Source organism: Diabrotica virgifera, chromosome 4 (assembly GCF_917563875.1).
Source record: "Diabrotica virgifera virgifera chromosome 4, PGI_DIABVI_V3a".
NCBI classification, from domain to species: domain Eukaryota; kingdom Metazoa; phylum Arthropoda; class Insecta; order Coleoptera; family Chrysomelidae; genus Diabrotica; species Diabrotica virgifera.
Genome location: NC_065446.1, coordinates 200869773 through 200888003, shown reverse-complemented (window position 1 = coordinate 200888003; position 18231 = coordinate 200869773). Strand labels below are relative to the sequence as shown.

At 34.8% G+C, this 18231-nt stretch overlaps 1 protein-coding gene across 3 annotated transcripts in view; it reads right to left on the bottom strand.

Annotated features, from left to right (window-relative positions):
- LOC114332776 (NHL repeat-containing protein 2) overlaps positions 1 to 18231 on the bottom strand; it is a 64563-nt gene that overhangs the window by 7833 nt on the left and 38499 nt on the right. For all 3 annotated transcript variants that reach the window (XR_007697825.1, XR_007697826.1, XM_028282551.2), the window contains exon 5: positions 5631 to 5842. Coding sequence is in view for 1 of the 3 variants with exons in the window: in XM_028282551.2 (XP_028138352.1) it covers positions 5631 to 5842 (212 nt within the window). In the remaining 2 variants the exon portion in view is untranslated. The remainder of the gene's footprint in view (positions 1 to 5630; positions 5843 to 18231) is intronic.

Below are 18231 nucleotides of genomic sequence, written 5' to 3'. Positions count from 1 at the left end.
TCCATTATATATAGAAGGCACGATCATTATTTCAAGACGAAATCTATCTTCAGGAGCCATGATTTACCACTCAGAACCAAAACTTCCATCCTCAGATTTTATGTTTTATTAGCTTATTATATGAGTGGACACTTTCTGACTCTTCTTTAAAAATCCTTGAAGCCTTGGAGATGTGGTGTTATGTGTATGGTGAATTTTATGGGTGCATCGGGTGACTAATGTTGAGATTTTACGAATGGAAACGGAATGTAAGATCCTTCGTATAATAATTAAAGAGTGCAAATTAAAATATCTGGGCAATATTATGAGAAATGAGAAGAGAGATTCGTTCTTCAGGACAAAGTATATGGAAAAATAAAACTAGAGAGAAAAAGAATTTCGGAATTTCGTGGGAAGCTTGATTTTACAGTTTGATCCGTAGTGGTAAGATGATACAATAGGGAACTTGCATAAAATTTTAAATTCGAAAAAAAATGTTATAAATCACAACAGAACATAATTTAAAACATGTATCAAAGATAAAAAAGTTGTTATTGTGTTCCGTTTAGCCCCTAAAGACGATTCTAAATTCAAATTATTGCAGCTAGCCAAAATGCGTCGTGACGTCATATGGTTGTGTGTTTACATTCTGCAGCAACAAAGTAAACAAAATGGTATATAATTTTAAATTAGACATTATAAACGTCAGTATAAAATACTTTTGATCGTTTGAACTATTTTAATTACATAGAAAACTTGTACTTTTACAAAATGGCACTAAACAACACCTATAGTGTTTTCTTTTATTTTCCATAGTAAACCTTCTTTCCTTTCCTTCAAAAACTGTATCAAACTCCAATCTCAACAAACTGGTATATATCATTACAGTGACATAGGATACATGTCATTAGAATATAAATATTTTTATTCCGCGACGATGAGCTGGCCAAATACCCAAGTAGGTGGAGACTAATAAACTAAAGAATAAGAAGAAGCATATACCTAAACATAACCATAAAGTTTAACTATGTGACGTCACGGGTCGTTTGAACTATTTTAAATCACAGAAGACTTTAAATTTGTACTTCTAAGTTATTATGAGTTTTTGAAGCGTGAAATTTTGGAAATCTCATTTTTAAACAAAACTGAACATTATTATGTAATAAAAAAATGTGCAAGTTCCTCATTATGTGTAACTAACGACCTAAAAATTGGAAATACATTCTGGTATCAAAATAAGGAGGACAGATATACTTTTGAAGCACAAGAAAGAAATGCTAAAAGTTTAGTAGACTACATTGTGATCCCTGTACAAATGGCTACACAGAAAAACGAATATATAGTTGATAAAACATACACTAAGATAAATATTAAGAAGCTGAAAAAAGAGAAAGATAAGCAGAAAATAGATGAGGAATAGCAAAGAATAGAGCTGCTGGTAAGAGACCAATTGGATACGGAAGAAAGATGTAACTAAAAGACACTCTATACAAAACAGCAGAGAAAATTTGCGGGAAAAAGTCTATAAATAAATATCACAAGAGAATGGTGGAGCCAAGAATTAAATAAAACAATACGAGAAAAGCAGCAAACCTGAAAAAAAGATCAACAGAGTAGAGATGGAAATAACAAAGCAGAATAGATCTAGAAACGTAATAGAGCAAAGACAGCAGTAAGGGAAGCGAAAACTCGGAGCTGAAAGAATTCGGAAGAGAACTGGAAGCTAATTAAAAAACAGAGAATAGAAATTTCTGGAATCGCATAAAGAATTTAAGAGGAAAAAAGGTAGGGAACACGAACGAAGATAAATTCAAACAAGAAAAAGTACAAAGACCTGAAGCAGGAGGAAATAGACCAGAAGTGAAAACGGAACCAGAGAATATCAGAAAGGAAGAATTGTAATAGGCTATAAAGAATATTAAAATTGGACAAGGGACAAGAGAGGACTAAACAGATCCAGAAATGATAAATTGGATGGGAGAAAAAGGAGAGGACAGGCTATTACTGATATGCGAGATGCAAGGAAGCTTGGAGTACAGAGAAAATCCCAGAAGACTGAAAGAAAAAAATAGTTCTACCAATAAACAAAAAAAGGACAGCATGATGAATGTGATAATTATAGAGCAATATGCTTGTCATCGGCCATTACAGAAAATGAGAAACAAAAGAAGAAAAGAAGACCGAGGAAGACATGGATAGACCAAATCCATGGTATAAGTGAAAAGAGAGACATGACTATAAGAGACATGAAGAACCTGGTCACCAACAGAAGTGCATGGAAGAAATGGATAAGAGGCGGAACCCTACATCCTGAAGGGCACTAAGGATTATGAGAAAAAACATCCATAGTGTTGTAAAATTTTTTTATATAATAGGATTAGTAAATAATTAATATACCTGTTGGATTAAATTTTAATCCCACTAGCACTCATTACGGGTACGCCTATGGCCGTTCCCGTAAATAGCTACCCTCGGCTAATTTTATTACCTTAACGGTAGAATTAGCGGTACTGGCTCATTTCGTTGTAGGTAGACAAACACAAAGAAGTTATAGAGACCCTAACAAAATAGTATTGTTAGAATTTTTCTGCATAATGACAAATTTAAACTACGAGTATTCGCATCATAAAACTAGTCCCGTTTTTATAACGTAGGAAATAGAGTAATAAAAAGCTCTTTACCGAAATAGTGTTAAATACCTTTTGACTGAATAACTTTCTCTTCTGAAAACCACCGTTAGGTTCGTTGCCTTTCCGTTACGGCCTGTTTGAAGCGCTGCCCTATTTCAAAGGATCTATATTTTTTGAATACTTTACAACTAAAATGCCGTTACTTTGTCTAAAGCCGAAAATAGGTCGATTCTTTTTTAAGAGTTACAATTTTTTTGAGAGGGGACATACCCCCATTTTTTTTTAGAGGAAAAGCATCGCAAAGATTGCGATTAGGAAAGGACTTCGAGGTTGAGTATCTTGGGATGCAGATGTCGGTCTAGTATCTAATACCTTATCTAGAATTTATCTTATCTGAGTGGTATTCACTCGCTTATCGTATCTGTATTTGGATCTAACGTCCGATTAGATTCAAATTACCATATAAGTAACTTCAGTGCTTGATTACTAGTTAAAGTAAAAGTAGATTCAGTGCAATTTAAGAAGCAACATCTTCAGAGTTACTGTAAGTGTCTTAATTAAACATATATCCAATTATCTCCAAAGTAGAGCTAATCTAAGGGCTATCTACCTCAAACCTTCCTTCATCTGAGGTTAAGGCTAATCACCGATGTAATCTAGTTCACTTAAGGAAAGCGATTTCATTAATAGAACTTTTTATTCATTACATAAGAACTTTTCATTATCAAACATTAATTACAAACAATAACTATTTAATTAAAAGCTGTGCGATTGTGTTTTTTGAATTTTGAACTCTAAACTTTTGTTAACTTTGTATTAGACAAGGCGAAAACGGCGGGTTCTTTGGAGAAAATATTCCCATGAGATTTTTTTGCATAATCACATTCGCCAGACATTCCAGAATAAGACTCAAGAAGTCGCCCACTCGAAAAGTGGTCAAAATTTTTTTTAACAATTTTTTTTAATCAAATTATAAAAATCAATATTTTTGGCCGGAACAATTTTTTTTTTAGGTTTTTTGGACCATTCTGGATAAAAAAGATCTCTTATAATTTTTCTCTAAAGTTAATCGTTTTCGAGGTAAAAGCATTTTAAAATTGAAAAAAAAAAAAACGAAAAATTGCGATTTTCAAGGCTTAATAACTCGGTTAAAAGTTATTACTATGAAAGTCAGAAAGTAACTAAATCAAAGTTTAAAGCCCCTACAAGATCCTGAAGAAATTTTTGTCATTCTTTGATTACTAAGCTGTTATTTTTCAGTAAAAATAATGAGCGCCATGCACGTGTTAGGCGGCCGTCCATGATGAGTGCGAAAGAGATGCAATTCAGGCAGTCCAATGGCGCATCTTACTCGCACTCACATTTACAGCCACGTCAATACGATCTTACCACTCATTATTAATAATTAAAAATAACAGCTTAGTAATAAATTAATGACACAAATTTCTTCAGGATCATGAAGCGGGGGCTTTAAATTTGATTTAGTCACTTTCTGACTTTCATAATAATCATTTTTAACCGAGTTATTAAGTTTTAAAAATGGCTATTTTCGCGTTTTTCAAATTTTAAATTGCTTATAACTCGAACACGATCAACTTTAGAGAAAAATTATAAGAGACCTTTTCTGTGCGGAATGGTCCGAAAAATCTAAAAAAAAATTCTCTGGGCCGAAAAAATTGATTTTTGTAATTTGATTAAAAAAAATTGTTAAAAAAAGTTGGACCACTTTTCGCGTGGGCGACTTCTTGAACCTTATTCTGAGGTGTCTCATGAATGTGATTATGCAAAAAAAATCTCATGGGAATATTTTTTCCAACGAGCCCGCCGTTTTCGTCTTGTCTATATTCTTTGCCTTTAATTTTATTATATATTTGTTCTTTATATTTTCTATCCATCATTAAATTTACCATATCAGTTATCTCGAGATAAGCCCTAAAACAGCAAAGAGAGTATTTTTCATGATATATGCTTGATTTGATTTTTTTTAATTCATAACCAGGCTCTCTTTACTGTGTTTTTAATTGTGCATGATCTTACCATATGATGCTTGTATTTCGTTTATCATAATTATTGTTTATTTCTAACTGTACCCAACCCCACATTAATTGTTAGTGCAGTTTTCATTTGTGTATATTGTTTCCCCTTTATTTCTTGTTGTTTTTTTTTGGGATTCACCCTTCTGGTGAACCATTTGTTCAATATATTGTTTTTTGTTTATTTTACGATTTTTATTTATCTACTCCTAATAAGTTTCCTGATAATAGATTACCTCTGAATATTTGCTAAGTAACATAACTATCACTATATTATGCTCGACCAGGAGAAAGATCTCGCAGAGTAAGTTTTATAGGTAAGTAGGTGGACGACTGTCACCGAATATATTTATTATTTCTTTATGCAGTGTGTTGACAACATTTATTTCTTTTACTAATTAACTGGTCATATCTTTTCTGGTCTCAGAACCTAATTATCTTTCCTTACCTGTTTCCGTCTCTAAGGTTTCTTAATGTTCCCCTTGTAACCCCAAAAGTTAAGTGGCGCCCTCTTTCTATCTTCCCTTATCTTTGGTAATTTTACCTATCTATCTTTTTATCTGTTTCTCTCTTCTCTAATCTACCTCCTCTTGTCTTATCTTTAACTATTTCTTCTATTGGCCCCATTCCACGTTCCAAAAGCTATCTTTCATCCAACCATCTGGCTGTCGTTCGCAGTGTCTCCATCCAAAATGCCATGTTCTAGCACCATCCAAAAAAAGGTTTACGAGGTTACAGTGTTTTCTCTAATCCTTTCTCATCATTTATTTTATTAATTTAGATCCTCTCTTTTATTAATTTGCCTTATTAATTTCAGTGTATTCAATTGATTTCATTTTTCTTTCTTCATACAAGTTTTCTTCTCTTTTCCATGTCTTATTGCATTATCAGATAAATCAGGATTTTTTACTTTTGTCTCCTTTCGTTATACATATAAGTCTATACAACATATACCAAATAAAAAAGAAAATATAATCAATATACTCACGCTTGGGTCTCTCTCTCCTCCAACAACAGGAGTGACTTTTCCATCGACTAGAGATATCCTTCTAATGCTAGAGCTTTCACTATCAGCAATATAAATTTCTTTATTATTTTGGCATAAGGCTAATCCAGATGGTTGCGCGAAAGCCGCGTTATGAGGATAACTGTTGTTTCTATTTTCTTCTCTACCGGAACCGACAATATTAACGCAAGTACCTAAAAAACATAATTAAAACTTAATATAATAAATAATTTTTTTTGTATATACCCAAAATATAGGACATTATACATACAGTGTGACCAACTCCAATTCAGCCAAATTCGGGACAAAACTGAAAAAATACCTGAAATTCGGGACTTTTCAGTGAAAATCGGGGCATTTTTTTTAAATGTAGAACTTTAATATCATAATTTTATTGATTATTTAACAGTTTTATATTGACAATGATATTTTTGATGGGATTAAGCCATGTTTTTGAATCGTCTTTTCAGAAGACGATAATTAAAATACAGAAACGAATGTTTGAGTTTGGGTAGAACTATGCTTATAGACGACTGGCACACCAAAAAACAAAAACGTTTATTTCTCGAGATACTGAGCACAGCGTGGTGAATGGCTAATTTTGATCGTAGTTTATGTTTTCGATGGTGCTGAAAACGAAAATGAGGTTTATTTTGAAAATATATGTTGGGCAACATTGACAAAATCGCAATTTACCCTAAAGATAAAAAAGAATTCACATTTTTCTGCGTTTAATTTGCTACAACTCTGTTCGGTTTTAATATTTTTTTTCTGAAATTTTTACAACATATATTTTTCGCCTTTCTGAAGACTACGGGATCTATTGCAATCCTTTCGTCTTATTCTAATAAAAGTTATGAATTTTTTAAAGTAAAAGGTGCAGATTTGTGAATTGCAAAGTTAAATCGTCAAAGTTGAGTGACAAAATTTGAATTTGTAGCGTTTATATTAAAGTATAAAGTACAAAGAAGTTTCCTGGGGAGTTTTAGGTCACAATGTTATATTGAAAAAAATGGGGCAACCTGTTTAATCTTAAAAAAAACGTGATATTATTTTTTTATTTTTACGGTAAAATTGCGATTTTGACAATGTTCCCCTAGTTAAAATTCAAAATAAACTTCATTTTCGTTTTCATCACCATCAAAAACATAAAGTAAGATCAAAATTCACCACCCATGGTCAGTATCTCTAAAAATAAGCGTTATTTTGGAGATTTATAACGTCGATATTAAAAGTTGCACCATTTTTTTTGTATAATATATTTTGTTCTAAAACTTTTCAGAAAACTTTTTTATACTCTATATTTTAACATAAAGGTGATTAAAAAGCTAAATTTTAAATTCCGTCATTCAACTTTTGCGATTAAATTTTGCAAAGCAGGAATCTGCACCTTTTACTTTAAAAAATTAATAACTTTTATTAGAATAAGACAGAAGGCTTGCAATAGGTCCCATAGTCTTCACAAAGGTGAGAAATATATACTGTAAAAATTTCATAAAAAAATATTAAAATGTAACATAGTTGTAGCGAGTTAAAGGTAAAAACGTGATTTCATTTTTTTTATTTTTAGGGCAAAATTGAAATTTTGACAATGTTCCCTCACATAAAATTCAAAATAAACCTCATTTTTGCTTTCAGCACCGTCAAAAACATAAAGTATGACCAAAATTAGCCATTCACCACACCGTAGTCAGTACCTGATCATTTTGGGGGGCGTGCCGCTCGCCTAATACTTCCACGATATAAAATGCATGCGATTTGGATGTGGTATTAGTACTACACTCTAGAAATTGTCGACTTTTTTTGTCACACCAATTCAATGTGATGTGAATTCTTGAAAGAATAACGTATTAAAAATTTAAAAATAGAATTTCACCAAAACTTTAAAAATTCGGATGACCCGGAAGCCTTGTCCGGGACGCCGTGACACGACTTGCGTAATTCGGGCCACGTTCCGGATTTTTCGGACTAGTTGGTCACACTATACATACACTACTCCAGGAAATTAAAGCACCACTTAAGAATGGATCATTTTTTATGTCTAGAATTTTCTAAAGCTGTTATCCAATTTAAGTGATTTTTTTAATATGTTATAGCCTTATTATTTAACAATATCGCTGTAATAATATTGTTGCTAGACAGGTAAATTGTCATTGTATACCGCATGTACCAATCAAACTGTGATTTTTTCTCAAAGTTCGCGTGACCCTGTGGAATATTCTTGCATTTATAAAATACTGAAATTAAAACCCAACGATAGCCTCAGATTTTCTTAACATTCTGTTTTTTTATTCAATTGCTTATGTTCGATAATAAAAAAGGTATTTTAACAACATGTTTTTCATCAATACAGGATGTGCGACAAACTTTAGGGGGTCATTCTATATGAAAAAATATTCACAATTTGCTTTATAAACGTATGTCCGCAAATGTTTCGTTTCCGAGATACGGGGTGTTGAAATTTTTCTTACAAACTGACGATTTATTAATTACTCTAAAACCGGTTGAGATATGGAAATGCAATTTGGTGGGTTTTAAGAGGTAGTTATTGAGCGTTTCTTGACATACAATTAAGAATTTTATATTCACCATTGGCGTACATACGGGTAATATGACCCGTATCACATTCTCAATTACAGTATCTTCAATAGTCAATCGGATGTTTGCATGTAGTGACTTAGTCATGACCATGTATTTAGTATTCTTTAAAATGATCTTCAGTCCGTACTCATGACAGCGTTCATTACGTTCTGCTTCCTAATTTTAGATAGTCGTCTGAATATTCCTCTTTAAAGTTTGCAAACAAAAGCTCTACCAAAGAATACATATCTCCCAAGAACCGACACAAACGGATTATCTATGAACTAAATTTTTATGCGCATGTGCCAGATCGGCCATTTCTCAATTTGTCTGAATAGCAAATAATTTTGGTGACATTTGTCTTGTACAGGATCGGCGTTTGTTGTCACAATTGTTTGTTTGGCTTGGCTTGGCGTTAGTATTTTGTTTTTGTATCAGTTTGTAGCTCATAATATTTTGTATAGACTTATTTTCTATATATATTTTCTTATATAGCCTACAACTATTAATTGCTATTTTTCAACATTTATACAATTTAATTCTTTTTGAGATATCTTGATTATGTGAATTAATTATTTTAAGCTTTTTCATGAACTATAAACTATCGTATAAAAAATTAATTTTGTATTTATTGGGATTTCACAAAGACTTTGAATCTAAAATATCATACAAATTCTCTAACCTTTCTTTGACCTCTACTGTACCAAATGCATCTGCAGGAAGAGCACAAAGTCATATTTTATATGTGTTCATTCCACAAGCCACGTGCTGTGTTTAAAAAGTTGAGAATCCAATACTCACAAAAACTTCCATAAAGTACTTTTATCAGCAAACCTAAATTAAATTTAATAAACTATGTTTCATTAAATTGTTTCTGTAGTTTGTATAAAACAATAACTTAGGTCAAATATATAAAACAATTTATGACTGACTACTTGAAATTCAGGATTTTCAGGAGTAACATTATATAATTTAGCTAATTCAAAAAGTTTGATCCAATATCACTTGAAATTGTTTCAACATTCAAGTTAATGCTTGATAATTGACAATACACTCCTCATAATAGGTTTACATTCTCTTGATTATACTTGCGTTCCAACAAAAAAAGCTAAAGGCTACTTTCATATGGAATATAAGCTTCTGACCATAATGATCAAAACGTTTCCATATATATATATATATATATATATATATATATATATATATATATATATATATATACATCCTACTATCAATTTGGCATCGATACATTATGCATTTACCATCGATTTGGCATCGTCTTGCAAAGTGGCATCTGTATATCGATGCCACTTTACATTACCTTAATAACTTTTTTTCTGCACTTGTTACCAGAAGTCTAATCAACTCGGTAGTTAGAGATTTGATTTCTTGATGTTACTTTAATATATCAGCTTTCCTTGTTTATCCCTTACTAAGTTATATAAGTTTATTCCATAAAATGTTTGAGTCCAAAATGATGGTACAGTGAAAATATTATATACATTTAGTTCAGTGTTTTACCATTTTGTCGCTGCCGCTATATACATGAAAACGTATATCCCACTTTCATTATCAATCATTTTGGCATCAGAAATTTGGCATCACTGTTGAATATAATATTATCCACACCGAATAATAGGCAATTTGAGAATGTATATATTATTTTCATCAAGAAATCATTCTGGCATCATGTTGTTTTCACCCAATTTTGAAAAAATGTGAAAACTTTGTATTATCCACGTCCGTCTGTCCGTCCGTCTGTCTGTAATCACAACTCCTCCGTCAACATACCAGCTAGAATGACAAATGAGGTGTCAATTGAAAGCTGATAATCCAAGAATGGTACTAAAGGTGAGATATTTGATCTTGGCGGTCTGTTTGTCGGTCTGTCCGACCGCGAATATAACTCCTCCATCATTATACCAGGTAGAATGACAAATGAGGTGTCACATGAAAGCTTATAATCCAAGGATGGTACTAAAGGTGAGATATTTGACCTAGGCTGTGTTTCCGTCGGTCCGTACGACCGCGAATATAACTCCTTCGTCATTATACCAGGTAGAATAACAAATAAGGTGTCAAATGAAAGCTTATAATCCAAGGATGGTACTAAAGTTGACATATTTGACTTAAACGGTCTGTGCGTCGGTCCCTCCGACCGCGAATATAACTCCTCCATTATTATACCAGCTTGAATGATAAATAAGGTGTCAAATAAAAGCTTATAATCCAAGGATGGTACTTAAGGTGAGATATTTGACCTAGGCTGTCTTTCCGTCGGTCCGTACGACCGCGAATATAACTTCTCCGTCATTATACCAGGTAGAATGACAAATGAGGTGTCAAATGAAAGCTTATAATCCAAGAATGGTACTAAAGGTGAGATATTTGACCTAGGCTGTCTTTCCGTCGGTCCGTACGACCGCGAATATAACTCCTCCGTCATTATACCAGGTAGAATGACAAATGAGGTGTCAAATGAAAGCTTATAATCCAAGGATGGTACTAAAGTTGACATATTTGACTTAGGCGGTCTGTGCGTCGGCCCCTCCGACCGCGAATATAACTCCTCCATTATTATACCAGCTTGAATGATAAATGAGGTGTCAAATAAAAGATTATAATCCAAGGATGGTACTAAAGGTTAGATATTTGACCTAGGCTGTCTTTCCGTCGGTCCGTACGACCGCGAATATAACTTCTCCGTCATTATACCAGGTAGAATGACAAATGAGGTGTCAAATGAAAGCTGATAATCCAACGATGGTACTAAAGGTGAGATATTTGACTCAGGCTATCCTTCCGTCGGTCCGTATGACCGGGAATATAACTCCTCCGTCATTATACCAGGTAGAATGACAAATGAGGTGTCAAATGAAAGCTGATAATCCAACGATGGTACTAAAGGTGAGATATTTGACCTAGGCTGTCTTTCCGTCGGTTCGTACGACCGCGAATATAACTCCTCCATCATTATACCAGCTTGAATGATAAATGAGGTGTCAAATGAAAGCTTATGATCCAAGGATGGTACTAAAGGTGAGATATTTGACCTAGGCTGTCTTTCCGTCGGTCCGTACGACCGGGAATATAACTTCTTTGTCATTATACCAGGTAGAATGACAAATGAGTTGTCAAATGAAAGCTGATAATCCAAGGATGGTACTGAAGGTGAGATGCTTGACCTAGGCGGTCTGTCCGTCGGTCCGTACGACCGGGAATATAACTGCTCCGTCATTATACCAGGTAGATGACAAATGAGGGGTCAAATGAAAGCTGATAATCTAAGGATGGTACTAAAGGTGAGATATTTGACCTTGGCGGTCTGTCCGTCGGTCTGTCCGACCGCGAATATAACTCCTCGATCATTATACCAGGTAGAATGACAAATGAGGTGTCAAATCAAAGCTTATAATCCAAGGATGGTACTAAAGGTGACATATTTGACTTAGGCAGTCTGTGCGTCGGTCCCTTCGACCGCGAATATAACTCCTCCATTATTATACCAGCTTGAATGATAAATGAGGTGTCAAATAAAAGATTATAATCCAAGGATGGTACTAAAGGTTAGATATTTGACCTAGGCTGTCTTTCCGTCGGTCCGTACGACCGCGAATATAACTTCTCCGTCATTATACCAGGTAGAATGACAAATGAGGTGTCAAATGAAAGTTGATAATCCAAGGATGGTACTAAAGGTGAGATATTTGACCTAGGCTGTCTGTCCGTCGGTCCATACGACCGCGAATATAACTCCTCGATCATTATACCAGGTAGAATGACATTTGAGGTGTCAAATGAAAGCTTATAATCCAAGGATGGTACTAAGGGTGAGAAATTTGACATACGCTGTCTGTCCGTCCGACCGCGAATATAACTTCTCCGTCATTATACCAGGTAGAATAACAAATGAGGTGTCAAATGAAAGCTGATAATCCAAGGATGGTACTAAAGGTGAGATGTTTGACCTTGGCGGTCTGTCCGTCGGTCTGTCCGACCGCGAATATAACTCCTCGATCATTATACCAGGTAGAATGACAAATGAGGTGTCAAATGAAAGCCTATAATCCAAGGATAGTACTAAAGGTGAGATATTTGACCTAGGCTGTCTTTCCGTCGGTCCGTACGACCGCGAATATAACTTCTTTGTCATTATACCAGGTAGAATCACAAATGAGGTGTCAAATGAAAGCTGATAATCCAAGGATGGTACTAAAGGTGAGATATTTGACCTTGGCGGTCTGTCCGTCGGTCTGTCCGACAGTGAATATACCTCCTAGATCATTATACCAGGTAGAATGACAAATGAGGTGTCAAATGAAAGCTTATAATCCAAGGATGGTACTAAAGGTGACATATTTGACCTTGGCGGTCTGACCGCCGGTCTGTCCGACCGCGAATATAACTCCTCGATCATTATACCAGGTAGAATGACAAATGAGGTGTCAAATGAAAGCTTATAATCCAAGGATGGTACTAAAGGTGACATATTTGACTTAGGCGGTCTGTGCGTCGGCCCCTCCGACCGCGAATATAACTCCTCCATTATTATACCAGCTTGAATGATAAATGAGGTGTCAAATAAAAGATTATAATCCAAGGATGGTACTAAAGGTTAGATATTTGACCTAGGCTGTCTTTCCGTCGGTCCGTACGACCGCGAATATAACTCCTCCGTCACTATACCAGGTAGAATGACAAATGAGGTGTCAAATGAAAGTTGATAATCCAAGGATGGTACTAAAGGTGAGATATTTGACCTAGGCTGTCTGTCCGTCGGTCCATACGACCGCGAATATAACTCCTCGATCATTATACCAGGTAGAATGACATTTGAGGTGTCAAATGAAAGCTTATAATCCAAGGATGGTACTAAAGGTGAGAAATTTGACATACGCTGTCTGTCCGTCCGACCGCGAATATAACTTCTCCGTCATTATACCAGGTAGAATGACAAATGAGGTGTCAAATGAAAGCTGATAATCCAAGGATGGTACTAAAGGTGAGATATTTGACCTTGGCGGTCTGTCCGTCGGTCTGTCCGACCGCGAATATAACTCCTCGATCATTATACCAGGTAGAATGACAAATGAGGTGTCAAATGAAAGCTTATAATCCAAGGATAGTACTAAAGGTGAGATATTTGACCTAGGCTGTCTTTCCGTCGGTCCGTACGACCGCGAATATAACTTCTTTGTCATTATACCAGGTAGAATCACAAATGAGGTGTCAAATGAAAGCTGATAATCCAAGGATGGTACTAAAGGTGAGATATTTGACCTTGGCGGTCTGTCCGTCGGTCTGTCCGACAGTGAATATACCTCCTAGATCATTATACCAGGTAGAATGACAAATGAGGTGTCAAATGAAAACTTATAATCCAAGGATGGTACTAAAGGTGACATATTTGACTTAGGCGGTCTGTGCGTCCCCCCTCCGACCGCGAATATAACTCCTCCATTATTATACCAGCTTGAATGATAAATGAGGTGTCAAATAAAAGATTATAATCCAACGATGGTACTAAAGGTGAGATATTTGACCCAGGCTGTCCTTCCGTCGGTCCGTACGACCGGGAATATAACTTCTCCGTCATTATACCAGGTAGAATGACAAATGAGGTGTCAAATGAAAGCTGATAATCCAAGGATGGTACTAAAGGTGAGATATTTGACCTTGGCGGTCTGTCCGTCGGTCTGTCCGACCGCGAATATAACTACTCGATCATTATACCAGGTAGAATGACAAATGAGGTGTCAAATGAAAGCTTATAATCCAAGGATGGTACTAAAGGTGAGATATTTGACCTAGGCTGTCTTTCCGTCGCGTCTGTTCGTACGACCGCGAATATAACTCCTCCATCATTATACCAGCTAGAAGGATAAATGAGGTGTCAAATGAAAGCTTATAATCCAAGGATGGTACTAAAGCTGAGATATTTGACCTAGGCAATCTTTCTGTCGGTTCGTACGACCGCCAATATAACTCCTCCACCATTATACCGGGTAGAAATACAAATGAGGTGACAAATGTCAAAGTTTAGTAAAAATGACTCAAAATTAGTAAATTCGTATATCAATCCACGCAAAGTTACACGTAAAATTCAAATATCGTCTTCCAGTTCTGCTTTCGATTACTTTGGGTGAAAACCTAGGACTTACGAAGTCCAATTACTTGTTTTGTTTAAAAATAAGGCATACCATAGACATGTCTTATGCATCATAGAAGACAATGACACAGAAAAATCAAAACACAGCAGCATGTCAAAAAGGCCTTAGTTATGTATCTTCGGTCCTGTTAGTCCAATCGTGATGTATAGCACCTCAAATGATAGGATTTGACAAACAGAATACAATGACATAGAAAAATCAAATACAACAGCATGTCAAAAGGGCCTTAGTAGCGTATCTTCGGTCCTATTAGTCCCATCGTGACGTACGGCATCTTAAATAATAGGACTTGACCAATAGAATCAAATTTGACACAAACAAATCAAATACAGCAACAAGTCAAAAGGGCCTTTGTTATGTATCTTCGGTCCTATTGGTCCAATCGTGACAAACAGCAACTCAAATGATAGGGTTTAACGAACAGAATACAATGACACAGAATAATCAAATACAGCAACATGCCAAAAGGGCCTTATTTCTTCTTCGCTCCTATTGGTCCAATCGTGGAGTACAGAACCTCAAATAACTGGATTTGTCAAATAGAATACAATGACATAGAAAAATCAAATACAGCAGCATGTCAAAAGGGCCTTAGTCTTGTATCTACGGTCCTATTGGTCCAATCGTGATGTACAGCACCTCAAATAATAGTATTTGACAAATAATATAAAATGGCACAGAAAAATCAAATACAGCAACATGTTAAAAGGGCCTTAGTCATGCAGCTTCGCTACAATTGATCCAATCGTGACGTACAGCGCCTCAAACGATGGGATTTAACGGGCAGAATGCGACTGTAGACAAATCAAAATGGCGGCATGTAATAGCACCTTAAAATTGTAGAAATAAAATGGATTAACGCACAGAGGTGTATGACATATTATGTGACAGTGTTTAACAAATTGAATACGATTACATACATCCAGTTTTTGGCAAGTGACTTCTCTACATGATAAACGCGAAAAGGCTCCCTTCGTTCACTGTTCGACATAGGCCTCCCGTTCACTGCATATATCCACTACTTCCTGAAGCCGTGACATAAGAGGATAGAATTTAACGAATTAAACGACAAAGAAGACTAAACAAGGCAGCGTGCGGGAAAAACAGGACCATCCTTTGTATACTCCACAGGAAAGCATTATATATTCAACGTTAAAACTATGTTATAGTATAAGGGTATATATTTTTAAATGATAAATATGTTTTTTTATTTAGTACATTCCGTACGTTTTTTAAACATGATCAGGAGAATTTGTTGCCTGAAGTCTATAAAAGAATTTCCTAACAATCCTTGTGTTATGGATTATTTTTGGGAATGTGTTTAAAAGGTAGCTTACATGCTTATTGTTCAATGGTCTTATCACTTTTAAGCGCTTGTCTTTTTGTAGGGCTATTAATTGTGATTTCAACCATTCTTGCGGGACAATGCCTTTTCAGTAAATGAAGTGAATATTGTTATACATTTAATTTTTTCCTCAATTAATTGGATGCCCCCTACTGGTGTTTGGTCTAAGCTTACAGCTTTTCCCCATTGAAGCTATTTTATGACTAATTATAATTAGGGGTACGGAATTTTCGCAAATAAAAAACATGAATTTCGCAGTTACTTTTTTTATAATTACAAAATTTCGCATTTATTTTTAACTACGAGTAAAACAACAGAAAACATTAATTAAAAGCTAACATCGTTGTAATTTCGACATTCGACTCTTTAAGAGCTGTTCTTCGATCTGTCACTACAATATTATATGTGCTGAAGAATCGTTCTGCGTCTACGCTGTTCGTTGGACTCCAAATGCTCTGTAATGCTGCTTTAGCAAATGACGGAAAACTGCACTGTGTAGCAATTGTGTCTTGTGTCACACAGATATAGGTCATCTGTTGCAAATTCTTTGACTCGATCACTCAGAATTGTTTTAGGGCGTCCCATTTTAGGGGATACTTTAAGTAACTTTATGTTACTATGAAAACTTTTTTGATATACCATGTTCTTAATAAAAATTGACGGAATAAGCACTGATTGTCCTGTTTGACTAATTTATATGTTTAGAAAATAAGAATTAGCCGACTTTTATTCCTACTTAGATTTTTACCAATACAAAAGACCGAAATGCAGATAACAACAGTCGGATTATTTATATTTCTCAAAGAATCACCATTGAAAAATATCAATTCCTTATCTTATCTTTATCTATTTAATGATGAATAATGAAAGTTCCTTCTGTTTCAACGCGTGTTAGAAAAATAAACAACCTTTCAAAAATTATGTACAATAGAAAACTTTCCGTAAAATCTTTCCATGCCTTATTTACTACGTAACTACCTACTTATTTACGGGCGGGTTGGGCACCTGCAGGTATTTCGCGGAAATAAACAAAAACTCCATATTTCATATTTATCGCATTTATGTTCAAAATTTCGCCGAAATTCGCATCTATTTCGTAAAAACGAAAATTTCGTACCCCTAATTATAATAAAACAGTTGGTCCAGAATCATTATCTCGTTGACTTTTTCTTGTTTATCGTTGATAATTCTGCCGTTTGAACCTTCTGATAATCCATATATTTTCTCTATCTGCTCTTAAAGTGTGTTTATTATATTATTTTCTTTCTCATTTAATTTACACCGATCCAGACTAGTATAGCTCCATATAGCAGTTCTAGTTCTGCAGTAACGAATCAATACTTTTATGTAGCACATTCATTTTTGTTTTGTCTTCGGGTCTATTAAATAATTTTCTTGCACTGTTTCTCGCAATTTTTAATTATCCATTTATTACTCTACTTGTCTTATTTTTTGAATATACGACTTGAATAAAGACTTTAATGTTTTGCCAGTCGTTATTGTTTAGTAGACCGGAATATTGAGATATTAATTCTTTACATTACATATTTGTCTTTCGGTGATTTTCTATTATTAATATGAAGCTGGAAGTGTTAGGTTACACTGGTTTTTGATATTTGGTCCAGAGTTCCCTCTCAATTCTTTTGTCGGATTTATGCCGTGTCGCGGATGTCGATGCCGTGCGCATAATACGATTCTGAAAGCTCTGAAAAAAGTTATTTTTTTCTTCAATTATCTCAGCTGATTTTTTTATTTACGAGTCATTTCTTCAGATTTGGGAACACTTAATAATCGGAGGGGGCCAAGTCAGGAGAGTAAGCCGCATGAGAAAGTAATTCGAACACCAACTCGAATTTTTGCTACTGTCACAACGCTCTTGTGAGTCTTAGGTCTTGAGAACACTTTAAAGAACACTTTTTTCTTCTGCTTATAGAGTCGTTTTTCATTCATCAAATACCGGAACTCACCACATAAATTTTGAAGACCCTGACATCAAAACTATTAAATTATATGTGATCTAAGTAAGTTATAGAAAAAGTCAGAATCGATAGAGTAGAACACTTATAAAAAAATTGTAACAAGCAATTGGACATCGTAAGTTCTAATTTTTCACCCAAAGTGACCGGAAGTTGAACCGGCAGTCGATATTTGAACTCTTTCATGTAACTTTTTGTCAGTTGATATGACGGATGAATTTTGTTCACCGACAGACATGGACGAATAGACAGGCATGAAACCGGAAGTATGTATTTGTTCTGGTCTTTCTTAGTCGCGTTGAATAATAGTTTGTATTATTTCGACGAATTTAAAACAGTACTTTCGGTTGCAACTCTGGAACAGGCAGTTCGAGGTCAAACTTCTCACATGTAATATCATATTTTGGTTAAAGGCTTTCATTTGACACCTTATTTGTCATTCTTTCTGTCCTACTAACAGAGGAGTTGTGTTTATTGACGGACAGACATGGATAATTCTAGGTTTTCACATT